Genomic DNA, 22,485 nt, shown 5'->3' on the forward strand with positions numbered 1-22,485 from the left:
CGTGCTCATTAGTGGACTGATGATGGGTTGATGATGATGATGATGATGCACCGCAGGCGCGCTCCACCTTAGGCAGCATCATTTCCTGTTAATTGTGATTTCAATCAAGCGCAAGCCTAGTTATAAAAAAGAATGCAAGTGGCGATATTTTTTTTTATACATACATACCTACATACACCTAAAAGCATTCTTCTTTTTCTTCAAAACTTAAGGATTAAATTTGGCACACCCTTTACCACGGCGTCTGGATGCGCTCGCGCATAAAACCGTGGTGCAGTGCGAAGCGGGCGCAAACACACGCACGACGTCGCGCCGTCACAGCCGTGAGTACCTATCGCTAATTTTTTTACACACGCGCTATATACATCGCAAAAATGTTTAGTTCGCGAATTTTCAAAATCAAGTTGTTATCTATACTTGCAGCTTAATTAATTTTTTTATATTTTACGGATTTAACAATAAAACTGTGATTCAGATTAAAGTTGTTTTGAAAAACATAACAAAATGTAACATAACATAAAAAAAATAAACAGTCAAAGAAAGTATATTTCTAAATTTTACAATCGAAAATATTTTAATGTTTTGAAATAATTGCGTAAACGCGTAGAAATCCGATCAGTTTGAGCCGTCTCTTAAAAGGTAAATAAACTTTATTTATTAAACCACACTATGCCTAATTCTATAGTAGGTACAAAAAGTTTTAACTACTAAACTGACAGGTTTTAATTTAGTGCTATCTTTTTTCGCATAAAGTATTTTGAAAGGGAAATTTAGGACTTTAGGAAATACATTTAGGAACGTTCATTTTAGTTTAGTTTAGAAATTGTATACACGTACGAGTACTAAAGAAAATATATCAACGTTTTTTCCATTTTGACTGTCACATTTGTTAACCAAAATTACCGTGCTTTAATGCACCTTTAGAATATTATAGTGTCTTCTGATTAAAACTCTTGACCTTACAAATTGCATCATAAAAAGACAGAACTTTAATATAATTTAACTATAAAATGCGAACAGATTTTTTATTAGTCTTAAATTTTATTAGGGCTTTAAAAAGAAAGTGGCGTCCGTTTATGAAATACGTACTTTAGTATTTTACATAAAAATTATGTGACCTATACATTTTATGCACTATTCGTAAGGGTGAATGAAAATGAACATTGATAATATACTTAGAAAAGTACTCAAAACTCAAGTTTATCATTATAGTAGGTAACTAGGTACTCTCTGTAATTTTTTTTATGTTTTGTGATGACCACAACTAAATAATAATATGGGTAGGTACCTCTACCTTATTATATTTAGTTGCGATCGTAGAATATTTTAAATGAGCAGGTGTTCTATAAAATCTTATGGTAGAGTCGACATTTTAATGAGCGGCATTTTAATAAAATTAAGATAAGATTAAATAATAAAGCTATTAAAATTATTCATGATTGTTAAGTCAAACATGTATATAATCAATTAATTAATAATATGTTCAAGTTTAATCTTAATGTCAGTTAGCAAAATTTGTTGGGATTTTTATTCAATTTATCTAATGTTGGAACTCTACTACACTTAAAAACATATATAGATAAGTGTTTTTTTTTTAATTTTAGTATAAACATTATAACGCAAGGTACGCAATAAATTTTATTTACACTTATGTTAGGTGTATTAAAAAATACCATCTTTTGATGAAATAAATAATTAATATGAGATATCTTCCCGTCAACGCCGTGGGAGCAAAAAGTTACATCACGCAAAAATTACACGCAAAGTATTTATACCTACTAATGATAATATTATTATGTATGACATTATATTAAAAGGAGAATCTGACTGAAGTATTAACGTACAGTTAAAATCGCTAGATGTTGAAACTTGATATTTTGCATATTATAATTTCTCTCTACATAATATTATAGACATTCCAGTAAAAAAGGATTTCGAGGAATTGACCTTAATATAAAACAGCTAAGTTTGGTAATAATTAGTAAAAGAATTAAAGCATAATAAAGATGTACTTTGACCTCATTCGGTGGAATGAGGTCTCCTTTTTCTACAACCGCACCACGCGCCACCGTAAGTTCTCCCTCACCACCTGGGTGCCTGGTGCACTTCGACCGCTCGTTGTGCCAGATCCTTCTTTCCACACACATGCAAACTGTGGAATCAACTATCGGCGGTGTTCCCACTAGATTACAACATGGGGTTATTCAAGGGCGAACCAACGCATTCCTGAAAGGCTGGCAACGCATTGGCGCTTCCTCTGCCAAATGTTCATGGGCAGTGATAATCACTTAACATCAGATGACCCGCCTGCACGTTTCCTCGCTATCACTAAAGCTACAGCTCTATCAATTTTCTCATTAGGCTCACGGGCCAAAATAAACGTCTGTTTACAACCCAATCTATATAATATCTCTCTCTGCGTTATAATTCGCTTGCTGAGAGGCGAGGAGGCGTGAGTCTGCACTCTAACGTGATTAATGAAAATTAATTATATAATGGTGGAGTGTTCTTGGGAATAATAATGCCGTGAGATCTCAGATCCTTCAGCTTACGACTCTTCTAAGAGTTAGGTTAGCGTTGTTTTGCATGGAAATTCCTTCGACGATTTTCTGCTGCAGAACGCATTACGCGACTAGGTATTACATTTTGTTACATATAATATACTGAAAGCGGAAAGCACTATGCTGAAGATAACAAACCAAAGACATACCTGTACATTTTTTAAGTAAACATTCTGACTATTACACATACAACATAACATCATATAATATCTAATATTATGTTTAGGTATTTTATAATCATACAGAGTCAAACGCATCTTTTCTGAAATATTTCAAACTAAACTGCATTTTAGTGATTAGGTAGGTATATAAAGTACATTTGGAAATCCTCGAGTATGCGGGCGTCGATGAACTCGAAATTGCTAAAAGAAAGCTCTACTAGGGTTGCTTAACAATTCAGCAGGGCACAGGCCGCACCTGCAATTGGATAAATTACCTATGCAGATGAATACTCGTCAAAAAAGGCCGCTCCAATACACCTATCTTCTCAATGCGGCATTAGGCAGCACAGCCGGGCGAGGAATCAACTGTATAAGTGAACCCGGGCTTGAATAAACCCTGGCGGTTTTGCCAATCAAGCCGAATATACACTTTAATATTATGCAGAAGTTACATCGGGTCGGCTTTGCTGTTCACTAAAGATTGCCGAAACGAATGTGTGGATCTGACTATGTAAATCTTTCTTCTATCTGGGCAGGTTTCCTCTCTTAAAAGTTTAGGTCTTTCGTGCGTGCAATGTCACTCCCAACCGGAGTCATTATACTCCAGTCACCCAAGCTCGCTCTAACGGTACTTCACGCCTCACGAACAGCTCCTTACCCTTTGCCAAGGAGAACTCAAACTCAAACTCAAATTATTTATTCAGAATAAGTAAAATTTTACGCTTCCTGATTGTCAATTTTTTTTATTTGTAAGATGATAATATGATATAGTGCTGATAATTAATACATACTTAAAACTAAAGCGTACTTAGAACTTCGAACTTATTAGAAGTTCGATAGTGCATGGAGTACTCCAGCCATTTATAGGATGGCTCTGTTAAGTATCAGCTTGATGCATTTGATTCGGTTGACCTTCGCGCTAGAAGACTCATTGGTGACGAAGCACTGGTTAATTCAAGACTCCAAAGTTTGGAACATCGGCGCAAAATTGCCTGTGTATCGGTATTCTACAGGATATATTTCGGAGAGTGTGCCCAAGTACTTTTCGATCTGGTTCCTCCTTCACCTTTTTACTACCGTACCGCAAGGCATCGCTAAGGTCTACCCGTACATAGTCGAAATTCCACGGACACGTACAAAGCGATTTGCCTCCTCATTTCTAATTCGGGCCGCTAGGATTTGGAACGCCCTTCTAACATCAGCTTTCCCCTTCAATTATAATAATATATCGGACATCGGTACTTTCAAGTCAAGAGTAAATAGGCATCTTCTAGGCAAGCGCGCTCCATCTTAGGCTGCATCATTACTTGCCACCGGTCTGATTGCAGCCAAGCGCTGGTCTATAATATATTTTTAAAAAGATGTTGCAATTAGGTTTCGTACTCATTGAAAGGTATTGATACAATAGGTTTGGGCCCTGTCACCTTCAGTGCCGTGGTCTTGGCTAGTGCGTCCGCTACCTTGTTTCCCGGGTCCCCGTCATGTCCTTTGACCCACCATAAGGCGATTTCATTGGATGTGGTGAGTATTTCCAGGGCCTTCTATTTGTATCTAGCTATAACCAAGACTAAATAATCTTCCTGTCTTCACCGTGACACGGTAAAGAAAAGAGGACACGCACAGATGTCACGCGATGTCACGCTAAATTCCAATTATTATGTCTTTGCTCTACATCAGTTAATTACTTATATAAAAGTTTATTAGTTTTCTCATTTATCTTGCGAAAGTTCAAATTAATATTATTGGGAGCATAATAACGACCTGAAGCCCGAGTTTTTTTTGAATATTGAATATAATATAGTTAAGAAATATTTGCTTGTATATTATAGGTAAGTACTCGTTAAGTTTTTTGTTTTTTCCTTTTTGACAATTAGGAAAAACAAAAAACTTAACGAGTTAGTTTACAGTTAAGTAGGGAAGTATTAGTTGAATTACAGAAAAATCTACGAAAAGTCTTTAAATAACATGATAAATATTGTCCATACAAACTCTATTCAACGTGCATCGCACGGAACCCTGTCCGCGCGAGTTCAATTTTCAGGTTTTTATTTTCAATATGTAAACAGTTATCATAGTTTAGGTAACAAAGGATCCACTTTCGGTCGGTGACCTTAGTTGACAAAGGATAACGACACCAGTGAGGTGAACTCACCCAGGTCTATTTGTATGCCTCGCGTGTCGAATATTGTGGCAGCTCAACTGACCTCAGGGACATCTGGACTAATGAATAATCACTCTACATACTCAGTGTCTCTTCCTTTTTAAAACAATTGCAGTTCAAATCTGGAGAAAAAAGTCTTTTGCGAACTGAACAGCGACTGATACCTACCTAATCAATTATCATAATACTAGCAGATTCCCGCGACTTCTTCCACGTGAAATTAGGTTTTTTAAAAATCCCGTGGGAAATCTTTGATTTTCCGGGATATAAAGTAGCCTATGTCACAAGTCTTTATCTATACCCATGCCAAAAATCACGTCGATCCGTTGCACCAATGCGACGTGGTTGAAGGACAAAGCAACCAACCAATAAGTTTATGTGAAACAAGAAAGCTTCTATTTCTATAAATAATTTAATAATGTGTAGGTAGGTCACAGGTAAATCAAATTGGTCTCCGTTGTCTCTAAATCCACAGTAAACCTCCTGTACCTACAGTAAACTGTTTTTGTCGCAGTGATTCAAGATTTAATTTATTCCAAATATAAATGCCGTTACAACAAAATTGTATTAATGGAGTCACTTAAAACTGTTAGACTTTGAAGTGGATTAGATTAGAATAAATTAAGTGATTAATCTTAAGCAAAGCGTCGAATTTAATTACTAGAGGACAGGGTCTTCATTGTACCCATCGAGAAAGATTTTGAACGTTGTCTTCGAGTAGGTAGGACTTATTTATTGTAAAATCTCTGCGATTGTACACAACTTTTATTGATTTTATTGATAACAAGATAAAATCCAACCACTTAACTTTTGCTGTTAAAACTCTGTTATGGGTCATCATCATCATCAACCGATAGATGTCCACTGCTGGACATAGGTCTCTTGTAGGGACTTCTCAAGGTACGCAATTTTTATTTACACTTATGTTAGGTGTATTAAAAAAAATATCCATTTTTTGATAAAATAAATAATTAATATAAGATATCTTCCCGTCAACGCGAACGCCGTGGGAGCAAAACGTTACATCACGCAAAAATTACACGCAAAGTATTTATACCTACTAATGATAATATTATTATGTATGCCATTATATTAAAAGGAGAGGGTTCCGTACCTCAAAAGGAAAAACGGAACCCTTATAGGATCACTTTGTTGTCTGTCTGTCTGTTTGTCTGTCTGTCTGTCTATCGGTCTGTCAAGAAACCTACAGGGTACTTCCCGTTTACCTAGAATCATGAAATTTGGCATGTAGGTAGGTCTTAGAGCTGACATTCGGGGAAAAATCTGTAAAACGTGAATTTGTTACTCGGTTACTCGGTTACATCACACAAAATAAATTAAATTGTGGTCAATTACACATATAACATTTATAACAAATAATTAGTATTTTCAATTTTCGAAGTATGATAACTATATCAAATGGGGTATCATAATATGAAAGGTTGTTTTTTTACTTAATTACCTGTGCATTTTAAAACAGATTTTTATTTATTTTTATGCATCATAGTTTTTGAATTATCGTGCAAAATGACGAAAAAATACGACTGTAGTACGGAACCCTCGTTGCGCGAGCCTGACTCGCACTTGGCCGGTTTTTTTGTAGCCTGGGGAGATGAATTGGGCAACTGTAATGTCTTCTCAGGTATGTTTTGTATCAATAAAGAATAAAGTTTTAGGGTTAATCAGGGGTATTTATAACATTTTTCTTGGCTGAGCTCTCGCTTTTATGTTCAGGAAGTGCCATCGTAAAATTAAAATTAAAATCTATCATATATAAAAAAATAAGGTACGTTAAAAATTTGGTTACAGCCAATCTTCTTTGACACACGTAAAACAGATGGGCTTAACGAAATTGTAAAGGTAGGTACTTTTTTAAACTATGGCACTAAGATTTTATTTTCTTAGAGGTTTCTTGCAAACTACTTAGTCATTTACCAAAACTAAAAAGTTCAATGTTTCGAAGTAATCGAACTCTATGCTGACTGGAATACTGATTAAAGGACCATTGGCAGCCGCGGCCAATGACAATGACCTGAGGGAATGAGGAAAACTAGTGCAAATACAATGTTTCATATAAATATCTACGTATGAAGTGCATGAAAAAGTCATAATTAAGTCGTCGTTATCAACCCATAGGCGCTCACTGTTGGACGTAGGTAGGTAGTTCTCGCAGTGAGCTTCACACGCCACGGTCTTGCACATCCCGAATGCAGCCGCTCTCTGCGACTCGTTTCGTTAGCTCCGAAGACCCCCTACAAATAAGCTAATAAATATAGAATATGCACTTTCTTTTGTTAAAACAACTGCACGACCGTTTCTTGCAGAACATTGATGTTAAAATTACCTAGCCTGGCACTAGACCTACCTACCTCACAAGTCTTTAGAAAAGTCCTACGCACAACTGTCACGCACATAACTTTTGCAGCATTTGTTCGCTCTCCATTCAAAACATCCAGTAGGTATCTAAGAATAGTTACTATGCCTACCAAGCTATACATACCTACTAAGCTTTACCCTCTCGTTGCTTCGTACCTATTCCTCACTGCTGAAGGTTTTGATCTTTTCCATTAATCACAAAATAGTAGGAACTTTCTCAGGATAATAATGCGGTGGGTTCTCAGATCATTCTGCATTATACAACTCGATAAAGGGAACGAGATTTCTACTCTTAGATTTTTACAGTTATTATCAGATGTTAGAGATAATAATAAAGACCGACGACGGTTTAACGTTCTCTCCGAAGTAAGCGAGAATATGAAAAGGCCAAATACGGATCTCTAAAGTCGATCACCCATACAGTTATCGACTTGGGTCAACATTGCTTAACAATCTCAAACAATTGATATGCGTAACAATAGGATATTTTCACCCTTTTTTGAAAATAATTTGATCCTAAGGTGCTAACAAAGTACCAAAAAATTCATAAAAATTTTATTCGATCGATAAATGGAACAAAAATGTATTTACATTTTGTAAATATTTCTTTCACCGTGAAAACTCTAGATGCCATTTTGTTTAGGTTCATGAGCTGTCATGACGTCACACGGATTGGTGAACAACGGCGTTTTCTTGAAATACGTGACGTCACAGTGGGAATTTGTCATGGCGGCTACAGCTTCATGCGTTTCGGATATTTTGCAGAACAGATAAAAAGTGATATCTTTAAAATGAATTATAAAATTCATTACACATTACATTTTTCGATTGCTTATTGCTAGTACCTACTACTTGTTTATACATTTTAAGATTTTTTCTCGCTTGGTGTAAGATACCTACCCTACTCATATGCGTTGTCATAACTAAGCTACACTTCTCTCTACTTTACTAGGCCCTGTCAATTACGTAGAGAAATCATTATTTTCCACAACAAGAACCTCACCTTCCTCTATATTTGAGTTCACGAAGGGGATATTTATTAGCAAGCTAGCAATAACAAAGGGAACAATGAAAGGCAATATTGAAAGCGTCAGGTGCTTTGAATCGACCTGTGGTTTGGTTTATTCCTTATTCTATTCCTGTATTATTTGGAGCTGCAAACAAGACGTAGTCATGGCAACTTTATTTGATATCTCTAAGCCTATCACAATGTTTCATAGAGAAACCGGGATTTCTAAATTTGGCTGTGCTTGGTACTTTTGTGCAGAGGTAATACTAGAACGTGTAATACCCTGCATTATACTTTAAACAATGTGTAAAACACACTAAGTCCAGGCTTATTATTATTTTAATTAAGTAGGTATAATACTTTATTACAAACTAGAATAAAAATAATAAAGTACCTACGCTGTAAAAAAAATTAAAATCCAACAAAGATTTACAAAGTTCCAGGCATATTTATTTTGGAGTGGGAGGGTCTCTATCCCTTTCTCGCAAAACGAAAATTTGTATGAACCTGCACGAAGCTACTATGGCAATTAGCACGAAAATTCTATATCGCTATCTCTATCTAATCAGAAATATTTAAATGCTTATAACTTTTTTCTTATTTGATCGATTTAATTAGTTTTTTCAGTTTACGTCATTATTTTTATCCTAGTTTATAATAAAGTAATAAAAAAAATGGAATCAAATACCCAATTGATGAATTACTTAGCCACAAAGTTACGTGGAAATTTCACGCAACTTTCTCATTGAATGCTTGTTGCTTCCACCGGCTGAGCTTTTAGTTGGCGTTGAGCGATAATGAGGACATAGAAAGGGAGCGCAGAGCGCTCACTGTGAGGAGTAATATGCTGGCACGTAGATTCGCTCGATGTACTAAAGAAGTAAAAATTACCCTATTCAAAGCGTATTGCCAATCCTTCTACTCGAGCGGTCTGTGGGTCAGATACTCCAAAAAAGCGCTGAACTCACTGAGAGTACAATACAATAATGCATTCAGAATGCTGCTGGGGCTGCCGAGGGGCTGTAGCGCTAGTGGAATGTTCACGGAGGCCAGGACTGATGGCTTTCATGCCATCATCCGTAAAAAGATGGCCTCCCTCCTACAGCGTCTTCGTAGCAGTTCCAACAGCATTCTGGGTGCAATTAAAGAGAGGATAGGCTGCCCAATAATTAAGCATTGGGTGGCTGTGGCCACCGGGCGCCTAGAGCTGCCACGTTAGGCCACTTTATTTAATCAGTAAGCACTAACATTACTAACATAACTATAAGGAAATATTGTTACTAACATACTAACTTTAGTAAATATATAGTTGTAAATTTTAATTATGGACTAGAACTGCCCCCCAATTGTGTAAGAATAACCATTTCATGGCTATCGCAATCGTCAAGAATTCTGCCCTTTGATTGGCTGTGAAAAAATTTAAACAGCGAATCAACCAATCAAAGGGCAGAATTTCTTGACGATTGCGATAGCCATGAAATGGTTATTCTTACACAATTGGGGGGCAGGTCTGAAATAAAAGATTATTTATTTATTTATTTATTTATTTATTTAGTTGCCCACAAAATGGTCTAGTGTATTGTTACATATTATCGAACCTTTTGATTTGAAAAGAGCAACTGCTGAGTTTCATGCCGACTCTTCTCAGTAGAATCTGTATTCCGAACCGGTGGTAGAGTCACAGCATAGCGATAGAGAAATAAATAAAAAATGATTTGATTTGAATTACTCGTAGCCTCTATCTATAGGTACGTCTTACAAGCGGGTACGAGGAAGCTGTGATAGTCTAGTGATTAAGACTTCGGCCTCCTTTTGAGGGGTCTGGGGTTCAATCGAAAAAATTGTGTTGTACAATATCGTAAAAGTTATATTAAGCGTTGAAAAAAACCATCCAAAAGTTATTTATTCCTAACTCAATAATATTATGTCGGGACAGTCTCTACTTTACAGCAATATTTGGTGCGCCATGATATCAGATTTTCATTATTTTCTATTGTATAGAAAAATTGGTCACAATTTATTCTAATAAGATTTCTATTTCGAGTATTTCCCAGTGTCGTCTCGGTAAAATCTTATACACACACATTATGGAATAAAACTGGGATATAGAGGTTCTACGAAAGGTAGTAAGTATATTATTTTATTACTAGGTGATGCCCGCAACTTCGTCCGCGTGGATTTAGGTTTTTTAGGTTAATTTTCCACTTAATTTTTGTAGGATAATTTTCCGGGATAAAAAGTAGTCTATGTCGCTCTCCTGGTTTTCGACTATACCCATGCACATGCAAAAATCACGTCGATCCATTGCTCCGTTGCGACGTGATTGAAGGACAAACCAACAAACCAATAAACCGACAAACAAACACACTTTTGCATTTATAATAGGGATAGTGATATAATAGTGGTAGTGAAATAGGAGTAGTAAAAAATAGGGGTAGTGAAATATAATAGGGGTAGTGGAATAGGTGTAGTGATAGGATCATTCAGAATGTATCTACAGCAAAAGTATAATTCGCCAGTATGGCGATGTTTCTTAATTGAAAGTGCATCAGTTTAAACTGCAATTACTCAGTTCCATTTGCGTTTGAGTTACAGTAGTTTTCAATTTTGGAAACGCAATTCCACGCGGTTAGCTAATTAACCCCTTGATCCTAATCACTGGTTGAGTGTAACTTGCTCACAATATGCTGATATATAAAGTACACAATATTATTATAATAATGACTAGCTGATGCCCTCGACTTCATACGCGTGGATTTAGGTTTTTAAGAATCCCGTGGGAACTCTTCGATTTTCCGGGATAAAAAGTAGCCTATATTCCTCTCCAGGTCTTAAACTATACCCCTGCAAAAAAAAAAAGTCGATCCTTTGCTCCGTTGCGACGTGATTGAAGGACAAACTAACAAACAAACACACTATCACATTTATAATAGTGGTAGTGATATGAAGAGAAATAATTAAGATGTATGTGATAGTCTACTGGATAAGACTACAGCCTATTCGGGTGATCTGGGGTTAGATCCCGGGACATGCAAGTTTTCAAAATTAAGAGCATTTTAAGCAATTAAATATCACTTGTTTTAACGGCGAAGCAAAACATCGTAAGTAAACCTGCATGCCTGAGAGTTCTCCATAATGTACTTAAAACTATAATAAAATCTGGCAATTCAAACCCTTCTCTTTCTGAAAGGAGATTGGTACTCAGTAGTAGACTGGCGATATTAATTTCAACTTGATACCTCTACGCGTTCTGATGAAAGGGCCTAGACTAGACAGACAAATAGTTAGAAAAGAGCAACCGCTGAGTTTCTTGCTGGTTCCCCTCGGTAGGAACTTTATTCCGAACCAGTGATAAATTAGACAGCTATTTGACGATTCAAAAGCACTTGTAAAAGTTTTTACTTGAATAAAATTATGTTCCATTCTATTAAAAAAAGACAGACGGGCTTAGAAGTTTAGTGATCCTACCGATTAGGCTTCTTTTTCCCCTTTTAAGGTAAGGAACCCTAAAAAAAGCAAACTCACGTATAGCACGCGACAGGTCGAGATGGCAATCGGGGATTAATGCCCCGTACACCCGCACATCCCCCGCATTAACCCGGTACGGGCGAGCGCGGGTGATGTGTAGGTGTGCGGGGCGTCTCCCCGCCTCATACCCCCATTGCCATCTCAACCTGTCGCGGAAGGCAGCATGTCTGCGCGCAGCAATGGACGGTCGACTTTGTGCTTTCATGAACCACAATCCTCATTTCGAATTAATTTGATTTCAAGTAAGTACCTACCTAATATTGTACAATATTTTCAGGTCGGTATTTCGATTAGAAGTAGGTACCTACTCTATCAGTCTAGACATCTTCTAGACAGAAATATTCTGCCATCTTCCAACTTTATTCTGTATGCAAACGCTCCACTAGTGCAAGGGGTTTCAACTTTTATTGACGATATAAAATGAAGGGTACCAGTTCTCAAGATTGCAGTATCTTTTATGACGATAGCACCAACTATCGTATTTTTAACGAAATTGCTTATCTATGTTGTTCAAACTGAAACGGTTGTCTTGAAATATAAAACCGCAGCATTGCAACGATAAATCAAAAACTAAAACAAATAAAAATCGGTTATAGAATGTAGGTACTACCTACACAGGTAAAGCACTTTCATATGATAATTGATGCCCCACTTGGTATATTAATCTTACTTTGAAAGTTAAAAAAAAGTAATTATTATTTGTTCACTAACATATTTTTTTGTGATGTAACCACGGTTTTCGGATTTTCCCCCTTACGTGTGCTACAAGACCTACCTGTCAAATTTCATGATTCTAGGTCAATGGGAAGTAGGTACCCGAGGTACCCTATAGATTTTTTGACAGACATGACAGGCAGACAGACAGACAGATGAGCATTTAATACAAAGCTCTTTATAACTAACCGTGATTTTGTTTTAAGACAAACACGCGCTGTGTGATACGACCCAAATTTGATTATAATAAATAAATAAATAAATAAAAATCTTTTTTATTCGAATAAACTTTTACAAGTACTTACGAATAGTCGGATGCATCTACCACTGGTTCGGAATGCCTTTCCTACCGAGAAGAACCAGCAAGAAACTCGGCGGTTGCTCTTTTCAAATATTTGATATAGGTACAAGATTATGCCATGTATAAAATAGTATTTGCAGTCTTGTGCGTTGCTGGAACGAGATTATATTTGCATACCTAGTTGATTATTTTTTTTAACTATATATAGTATATACAATATACATACAGAAAAACTTATTTTATTAAATAAATTTTAAATTCCAGTAACGATCAATCTAAGGCTAAAGCTTATCGTGGCCGAAAGTAATGTACATCGGCCTTTAGAATAACATATTTTCGGCTTTGTACTCTTGTCTGTGTCACTCATACCTATATGACGATTTGTCGGTCTCAATGACAGACAGACAGTGCTCTACAAGTCTGCTATCTCCTTCTAAAGGTCGATGTACATTACTTTCGGCCGCGTACTGTATATTATTTTCGTCCTCACGAAATGTGATAAACTACTATAAGACGTGATGTCAATAACTAATTAATGTAGTTCAAGTTGTGTATTTTTAATAACGTAGTGTATCAACTTACAAAATCTATAAGTTTCATTGGTTAGATTTGTGTCGAGTGAATTAGGTGCTCAAAAAAATGTGGTAGCCCCATTGACTAATATATTACTTCGTATGGACCGACCCATTGAACAACCAAAGTGGCACCGACTCAGTGGTGCTTTAGCACCAATGCAAATATAAGAGGTGGGGCTGATTTATTTGGTTCCAAAACCGTGAAAAATTGTGTTCGCTTGGGCATATCTTGTCATTTATATCGATGGGTAGCCCTACCATAAGCGCAAAGCAATAACAAACTTGTAGTTCATATGTAGAATAACGGGACCATGCTACAGTACCCGTTCCACATCTGTCCGCCTACTGACCCGCTCTTGCCTTCATTCGATACTAAATTAATTTATGCTATAGGAACATTAGTATATTTAATGAGATGTTTAAAACAGGTAAATTTTAATGATATCTAAATAAGTATTCTATTTGGTAACTAACTCTTACGCTCGGCTTTACCTGTGGAGAGTTTCTGAAAGTCTTTTGAAGGGGGAATTTATAGAAATTCTGAAACATGTAAGTATACCACTTGTAAAATTTTAAAATTAACTTGACTTTCATTTTAACCTCCTTTTATGTGAAATTTTACGGAATCGTAAAATACTTATTTCTTAATTTCAGCAAAACGGTTACGGTTTTGCTTACATAAAAAACACGAACACGAGACGAATACGGATGAGTGCACAAATGCCCTTATTCGAAAGCTCAAATACCAATTTTCATAAATAAAAATTGAGATATGTCATATGACAGATTTTTATACAAACTTGCAGCCTTTATTCGACCCCCTCAGTGGATAGATTTACCAGGAAATACAAAATTAATATTAATAATTAGTTTTTAGACACAGCAGTTTGAGCTGTAAATAAATTGATATATTGAGTGAGTGAATAAGTTTCTCCTTTTAAATTAATATGATGCGTAGATACATCACACTAATATTATAAAGGCGAAAGTCTGTTTGTTTGTGTGTGTGTGTGTGTGCGTATGTATTTTTTTCACGCTAATATAACTGATAGATTGGCTAAAATTTCGAATGGAGATAGCTTTATACTCTGACTCATCATGGACTCATCACTTAACATGTTGGCTACTTTTTATTATCCCGGAAAATCAGAGTTTCCGCGGAGTAACAAAATAAATAAATCCGTATCATCTAGTTAATTCATAAGTAGCATCAACACAATCTACAGCCGATACGTTGGACAAACACAACTAATGTTCGTGGTGTTTGCTTACGGTCTCATTGATGGTGCTGTTTGCCCTTTCAATACATTAGGTATACAATACAATCGTTACAATTAGCTTTTATGTTTATAGTTTTTTTTATTTAATGTTCCTACCATATAAAGGAATATCGGTTATCGTAACATTTTATTGTAGGTACTTAGATATTTTTATTACAGTATCGATGACGTTATTTTTTTAGCTCACGATGTTTTCCTTCACCGTTAAGGCAAGTGATATTTAATTACCTACTTAAAACGCACATAACTCCGAAAATTAGGTGTGTGCCCAGGATCGAACCCCCGACCTCCGAATAGGAGTCAGACGTCTTAACCACTAGGCTATCACAGTATATAATATTAGATATCTTAGTGAAATACATAAAAGTAAAATAATTATTTAGGTACCTATATCTAACTGTAATAAGTATTAGAGTCACAATCTCCCTATGTAATATAGCTTCTATAAGAGAAGAACAAGACTCTAGAAGTCCATAATCAAATAAAATCAAACGCAAATATCTTTTATTCGGGTTCCGTACCTCAAAAGGAAAAAAGGAACCCTTATAGGATCACTTCGTTGTCTGTCTGTCGTGTCTGTCAAGAAAACCTATACAGTTCTTCCCGTTGACCGTGAATCATGTTTGCCAGGTAGGTAGCATGAGTAAAGGAAAAAATCCGAAAACCGTGAATTTGTAATAACATCACAAAAAAATTAAAATGTGTTCATGAAAAAATAATTAGTAATTTCAATTTTCAAAGTAAGATAACTATGCCAAGTGGGGTATCATATGAAAGGGCTTTACCTGTACAATGTATATTCTATAAAAGATTTTTATTTATTTTAATGCATAATAGGTAGTTTTTGTATGATTTGTTGTGCAAAATATCGTCAAGAAATATCCGAGTACCGAACCCTCGGTGCGCGAGTCTGACTCGCACTTGACGGGTTTTATTTTGTTAGGAAATAACTTAGTTCTAGTTCGATCTATGCTAGGATAAGTTAAGCGTATCGACTTGTATTCTCGGTGGAGAGAACGTTAATTGAATCGTATAAAGAACTAAGCAGTTAACTTGGATCGTACTCCGAATGTTAATCAGTTTCTTCTCATTAACGAAAATACTGATTAAGTAATTAGAACTGGGATGTTAAACTAGTAATTCTATTTACTATAATATTATTAATACTTTACTATACTAACGATATACCTACACACAAGTTGATCTGTTAATAGTTTTCATTAAAAAAAATGATAAATTCAATACCATCATTGCAAACGGAAGTGCAATTTTTACCTAAATAATATTATTATTTTAATAAATAATATTATTTTAATAAATAATAATATCTTTTATTTATTTATTATAGGCACACGCTTAACCACAATCACACCTGATGTAGAGTGACGATGTCGCCTAAAATGGGACGCATTTATCTAGAAGATGCTTATTCACTCTTATAGTCTTCATTCATTCACATCTATCGTACTCGTAATCCTATTTGATGAAGGAGTACGAAATTAATCTTCATATTTTTTTTTAAGCATTTCGGTAGCAAAACTCCTAAATTAGGCATCAATGCCATGTTATTAGTTAAAATAAGTGTTACTTTTATTGTAACTTTTTTAGCTTAAAAAAAGTTTTTCTTGTTTTTATTATTGTTTTTCTTCTTTACAGGTCAGAATGCGAGTGTTACTATCCACGTTGGCCGTCCTGGTTGCATTAACTTATGTTGAATGTGAGTTAAACAAAATTTTTTTTGAAGAACTTAAATATTGATGCTTAGCTGTGTAAGAATTAAGATCAGTATTTTAGCATCTTAAGATTCTTACCTAAGGTTTTTCGTATAACGTGCCCCGCTGTATGCCATGTCAGCTTTGCAACTCGTTAGTTTAGTTAAGTTATGTCGGTTAGAGCGGTTACGCACTTCATCTGATCCGAGTCCGTGAAAATACGTTCCTTTTCTGTTTTATATGGTAGCTTATATGACATATGCCGTTGCGGCAATTACGCACTGCACTTCCGTCATCCGAGTTCGATCCGTCATCCGTGAGCCATACCAGCGATTATCTACGATATACTTATTATGTCATAACTCATTCACTACCATACAAAACAAAAAGGAGCGTATTTTCACGGACTCGGATCGGATGAGTGCGTTACTCTGGTAAATTATTTTGATGATTCAAAAACACTTGTAACAGTTTATTTGAATAAAAATATATTCTGATTCGTTAGAGGAGATGCGTAGGAACCCATTATGTTTTGAATAGAGCCTCAATAGCTCAACGGTTAAGGCACGGACTGAAATCCGAAAGGTCGACAGTTCAAACCCCACCCCGTTGCACTATTGTCGTATCTACTCCTAGCACAAGCTTTACGCTTAGTTGGAGGGGAAACGGGAATATTATTCATGATTAGCATGGCTAATATTCTTTAAAAAATAAATGTTTTCTAGCAAAGGACAGCAGAGCGCGTATAGTATGCTACTTCAGCAATTGGGCGGTGTACCGGCCGGGAGTGGGTCGATATGGCATCGAAGACATCCCTGTTGATATGTGCACTCACATCATCTACTCCTTCATTGGTGTCACGGAGAAGAGCAGCGAAGTTCTAATCATTGATCCGGAGGTGAGAATAAAGCTTCCTATATCTCCTTTGAGAAGACAGAAGACCTTTATACCTAGAACCTTTACATATTAAGTGGGTAAATATTAGTAATAGGTACCTATAGTTCTTGCATTTCACCAAGGCCACTGACTCATGCTTGTGTTTAAGTCGTATCGGTTTACGTAAGGTACACTAGATGTGTGCGTTTGACAGCGCTTGCTCGCGACTGATTGGTCTGACATGCACGCACACTTAAGCAATGACCATGTAAACGACGTAACCACAAGTAAAGTTCACTAGCCTTCGTGAATTGCAAGAACTGTAACTAATATTTGAAGTACCGAGTACTGACGTAACGTAAAGAATACGGTATCGGAGTAAAAAAATACTATTTTCATTCAAAAACTTTCCATAGAAATAGAGCAGGTGGCCTTGTGAATTTGTATAAAAAGATGAAAAATATTCTACGAATTCCAACTTTCTATTTTAAGTGAGTTGCTCGGTGGGCTCCGACCACACTGGTTTGGTAGTAGAAAAATATGACGCATTTTCCATTTTGATTCTTTAAAATTAAAACCTTTTGATCTCGGTTTTTGCTGCGTGAAAGTATAGCTTGGGGTTGTAGTTACACGACCAAATTTAGTATAGGCATATTATAGTATCTATCTACAGACTACTTAAACAAGGGTAGTAGGTATATAAACGAGTGAAAATAAAGTCAAATTATAGGTTTCAAGAAATCTAATTTTGAAATACTTTTAAAAAAATCAGAATAGCGAGTAAACGAGAAAGTGAGTCACCTGATGTTAAGTGATTACCGCCGTCAGTGAACATTTGCAGCACCAGAGAAACCACCAATGCGTTGGCAGCCTTTCAGGAATTTATTGGTCCGCCTCTTGAATGAGCTTGTGTAGTAATCTAGTGGGAACACCGCCGAAGGGAGTTGATTCCATTCACACTGTGATTCCAAATGTTCAATGTATCAATCTATAGATTTTGCGTGATACGTTCAAAACAAATCAGACAAATTATTACAATATGCATTAGTAGCAGATCAATCTATATTTAGCTACGGAATTAAATAGGTATTTAGTATTATCAGGACAGAAAAAATAATGTTCTTCGAAATTCGGTCAGAATTTTGGCCACGGTGCCGGCCAATCTCCACAGAGATTAGATAGTCAGATTAGGTAAGCATCTGCGCAGGAGATAATATTATAATCATAGCCTGATGAGAGATAGATACGACCGGAGAAAGATTATCAGGATATTAAATTAGTGACGTAAAGTTGGTCGTGCGTAATAAAAATGTTAGCTATGATTTAGTTAGAACTTAAGCTTAAACTTAAGTCATAATCTTTTAACTTTCATTAGGTACTTACCTTGTATTTGGTTTATGAGAGTTACTTTTACACGTTAGCCGCGCTCGTCGTAAAAGTAATACCTCACAGTAATTACAGCTTTTATGTACTTATTACATAGGTAAAGTACAAAGTAAGTCGAATGGCTCAACAACTTTATTAGACACTCTGGTTTCAAACATATCCATAAAGCGAATGTTATAATGCAATGCTTTTATTGATGCTTATAGGTTTTTATTTGAAAACTTTCGTTTCTATTTTCAATAAGTACCTGTCTATTTGTTATGTTTGCTCAAAATCGGCCGTGCAAAATCCAAAATACCGTTTGACCCGCTAGAAAATCGAAAATATTATTCTGTTCTTATAAGTCGGTAATATATTATTTATAATTTGCTACTGTGAACGACTGAACTACGATAAATTCTAAGATATTGCAGTGAAATAAAAATAAAAGAATATAGAAAATTTTACCAGGTCTCAATGATACAAGGCGAACTGTTATGTTAATTCCGAGTTTTTACTAGGTACCCTATAGCATTCACTCGGTAAATCTTAGATCTCATATTTAGTTATTCTGAATTTTGCGTCTCTGTGAGATACAATATTAGGTATACTGAGTAAATACTTGTAAGTAGGTAGGTAAATGTCTGAAATTAACTATTATTTACAGATAAGTCGGACTTTTACAACTACTCAGATTCGGTAAATCTTAGGTTCTTCTGGCAAATCCTAAGATAATATACTGTGGTTTGAGCTTTTGCTGTAAGATAATAAACTATTTCTAACAAAAAATTTAGATATGTCTCGCTCTTACATTTCACTTTATTTTTTTCTTTATTTTTTCAGTTGGATGTGGACAAACATGGATTCCGCAACTTTACATCTTTGAAGGCGAAGCACCCTAACGTCAAGTTCATGGTAGCTGTGGGCGGTTGGGCCGAAGGGGGGTCCAAATACTCCCGCATGGTGGCACAGAAATCCTCCAGGATGGCCTTCGTGCGAAGCGTACTTGGTGAGTGCTGCCAATTTTAAACAATAAGCATACTGAAATTGGTCCAAGGTCAAGATCCTTTGATGTTTGTGGCATTGTACCTAGTACTCGACAGGTCGAGATAGCAATCGGGGTGGGGACGCCTCGCACACCCGCACAGCCTCTTCGCTAATCCGGCGCGGGATGGCGACGTGCGGGTGTGTGGGGCCCCCGCTTGCTATCTCGACCTGTCGCGTACTATACACGTTCGCCGAGTGCGTTGGACGAATGAATTTGGCCAATGTGTACCTACAATGTACTGCGCTTTACAGTAATGAGAGCATTGCGATTTGTGACAGGAAAATGCATACATAAACAAAGTACAAGACGCCATCGCATTTACATGGCACGTCGCAAGAGGCACGCGGAACAACATATTCAAGTCTCTTCACGTACTAATAGCTAGCACAGCTTTGTACTTCCGACTGACTTGCTTTGTTTAATTTTGTTTGTTTTAAATATATTCCTTAACCTTTACAGTGTCATGGTATCCTAGTACCAGTAGTTTGAACTTCAAGCCCGTGCGTGCCTATCGATTAGGGTCGCAGGAATATTTCTTTTTCTTTTTGTTCTGGGGAAGGCGAAACGTCTTCCCCATTACTAAGGGCGGTGATCTCTTTCGCCAAGGATTATTTTGTTAACATACAGGATTTCGTAGATCTTTCTGTCTGCTTTCCTTTCTTATAAATACACTTCCTCAATCCTTACATAGGTACATCGTATCCCAGTAGTTTAAACTCTAAGTCCGTGCGTGCTTACCAATTAGGGTCCCAGGAATATCTCTTTCTATCTCTGCGTCGTGTTCCCCATTTCTGAGGGTTGTGATCCCTTTGTCCTGCATGAGAGCTTCGTGGACCTTCGTGAACTAGAGCTTACTTATTACACCATCAACAGCCATATCCATTCAACTCTTTTTTTGGGCTCCATATAAGCAGATTTTTTGAATCAGCATTGCTCCATAACGCAACCAAATTTTTGGTATGTTTTTACATAATTTGAATGGGTAAGGCTTTCTACATACATGAGCAACAGCCATTTTTCTCGTCGTTTTTATTTTTGCATGTACTTTGAAAGGGCATTGCTCGAAAACGCAACTGAATCGTGATCAGTGCTTATACGGTTTGCATGAACACAACTAGTAGGTACTTACTTTCTATACCATCACCAGCCATATCCATATCATGTAATTTTTGGTAACGATCACTCGTCTTTCAGGCGCCATAAATATTTATGACAATCACTCAGGGCCGGCAGAGTAGCATATTTAGCGTCAGAGAGTTGCCCTCTATCCTCTGAAGTCTGAACCCAACAAAATCCATATCAGTGATGGTTACCAAATTTGTTGTGACCCGCCGGACCATATATTATCATTTATCAACTCCTGGTCACCTAATTTTAAGATTATTAAGATCAATTTTTAGCTGTTGTTTTTCCAAAGAAAATAAAATAAAATGCAATTCACCAAACCAGAATAAACGAACTATGCAGTACTGCCAAGGCAGCGGGGTTGGTATGTGATTAAAATAATACCTAGAATTTGCATTCGGACGTGACTGCGCCGGGAGCAACGGGAATTTTTATGTTCCGATCTTGGCATTCAAATGTCGTATTATCATATGCCATATATGGAACAGAATAGATGATGATAAATCGATAGACTGCTGAATAGTGCCGTGCTGAATTGTCAGGGTTAGCAGAAACCTTATTATACTCTATCCACAGAGAGAAGTTAGTATAGGGCTCTCTGTTACGTAGTCCCATATTATATATGACAGAGACAAAAACACGGTGGGCGTTGGGTGGGTGGACGGTGGGGACGGGTGGGATTTTGAGTGGCCAACCAATCAGTAAAGCAAAGTACAGAGATTTTTGCGCAAAGGATCAGCCTGGCTGTCCAGCGCGGAAACGCAGCGAATATTACTGGCACCATTCCACGCGGGCATGATTTGTACAGCAGGTACCATATTTAGATAAGGATTCTATTGTAACATGTTCAATCCAACAAATCCAACAACTGACAATCGAAAAGAGTACCTAATTTATTACCTATTTTGAATAAATAATTTGACTTTGACTTTGACTTTGACAATAAAAAAAATATAGGTATACGAGATGAAAATTAAATTATACATAATCTTACCTAGTCACCAGTCACCAAATGATATTTTTCTTCCAGATTTCATGAACAAGTACAAGTTTGATGGTCTGGATTTGGACTGGGAGTACCCTGGTGCAGCGGACCGCGGTGGCTCCTTCTCCGACAAGGACCGCTTCCTATACTTTGTTCAAGAGTTGAGGAGAGAATTCACCAGGGACGGGCAGGGTAAAGAGTTGACGGCTGCTGTTCCGCTGGCTAACTTCAGGCTGATGGAGGGCTACCATGTCCCTGAACTTTGTCAGTAAGTTCAAACTTTTATTGTATCACTTATGGTACGTACGCGACAGGTCGAGATGGGAATCAGGGGTGGGGACGCCCCGCACACCCGCACAACCCCAGCGCTAACCCTGTGCGGGATAGCGCGGATGACGTGGGTGTGCGGGGCGTTCTCCCGCCTCATACCCCGATTGCCATCCCGGCCTGTCGCGCTCCACACAGGCTGTAGTCAAGGGCTACCTTTTATAGGAACAAATAAATAGTCAGTAGGTATGTACTATACTATGAACGTGTCACGCAGGACTGCTCTCGCAATGGACTCGCTCATTTCGCAATGGACATCTAAAAATCCATAAGTTTTAGGTACTTGTTACAATGATAATTCGCTAAACCCCTTGTAACGTAAAGTTGAAAACTAAGAAAAAATTATAGTAAAATTGGGTTTCTGTCGCTTGGTATATTTAA

General features: G+C 36.8%; 1 protein-coding gene across 1 annotated transcript in view; it reads left to right on the top strand.

Annotated features, from left to right (window-relative positions):
• Positions 1-225: 225 nt before the first annotated feature.
• Cht5 (Chitinase 5) overlaps positions 226-22,485 on the top strand; it is a 36,113-nt gene continuing 13,853 nt past the window's right edge. Inside the window, exons 1-5 of the mRNA XM_034980149.2 lie at positions 226-323; positions 16,323-16,383; positions 17,104-17,276; positions 19,463-19,628; positions 21,823-22,045. Coding sequence (XP_034836040.1) covers positions 249-323; positions 16,323-16,383; positions 17,104-17,276; positions 19,463-19,628; positions 21,823-22,045 — 698 coding nt within the window. The 5' untranslated portion in view covers positions 226-248. The remainder of the gene's footprint in view (positions 324-16,322; positions 16,384-17,103; positions 17,277-19,462; positions 19,629-21,822; positions 22,046-22,485) is intronic.

This window comes from Maniola hyperantus, chromosome 21, assembly GCF_902806685.2.
Source record: "Maniola hyperantus chromosome 21, iAphHyp1.2, whole genome shotgun sequence".
In the NCBI taxonomy this organism is placed as follows: Eukaryota; Metazoa; Arthropoda; class Insecta; order Lepidoptera; family Nymphalidae; genus Maniola; species Maniola hyperantus.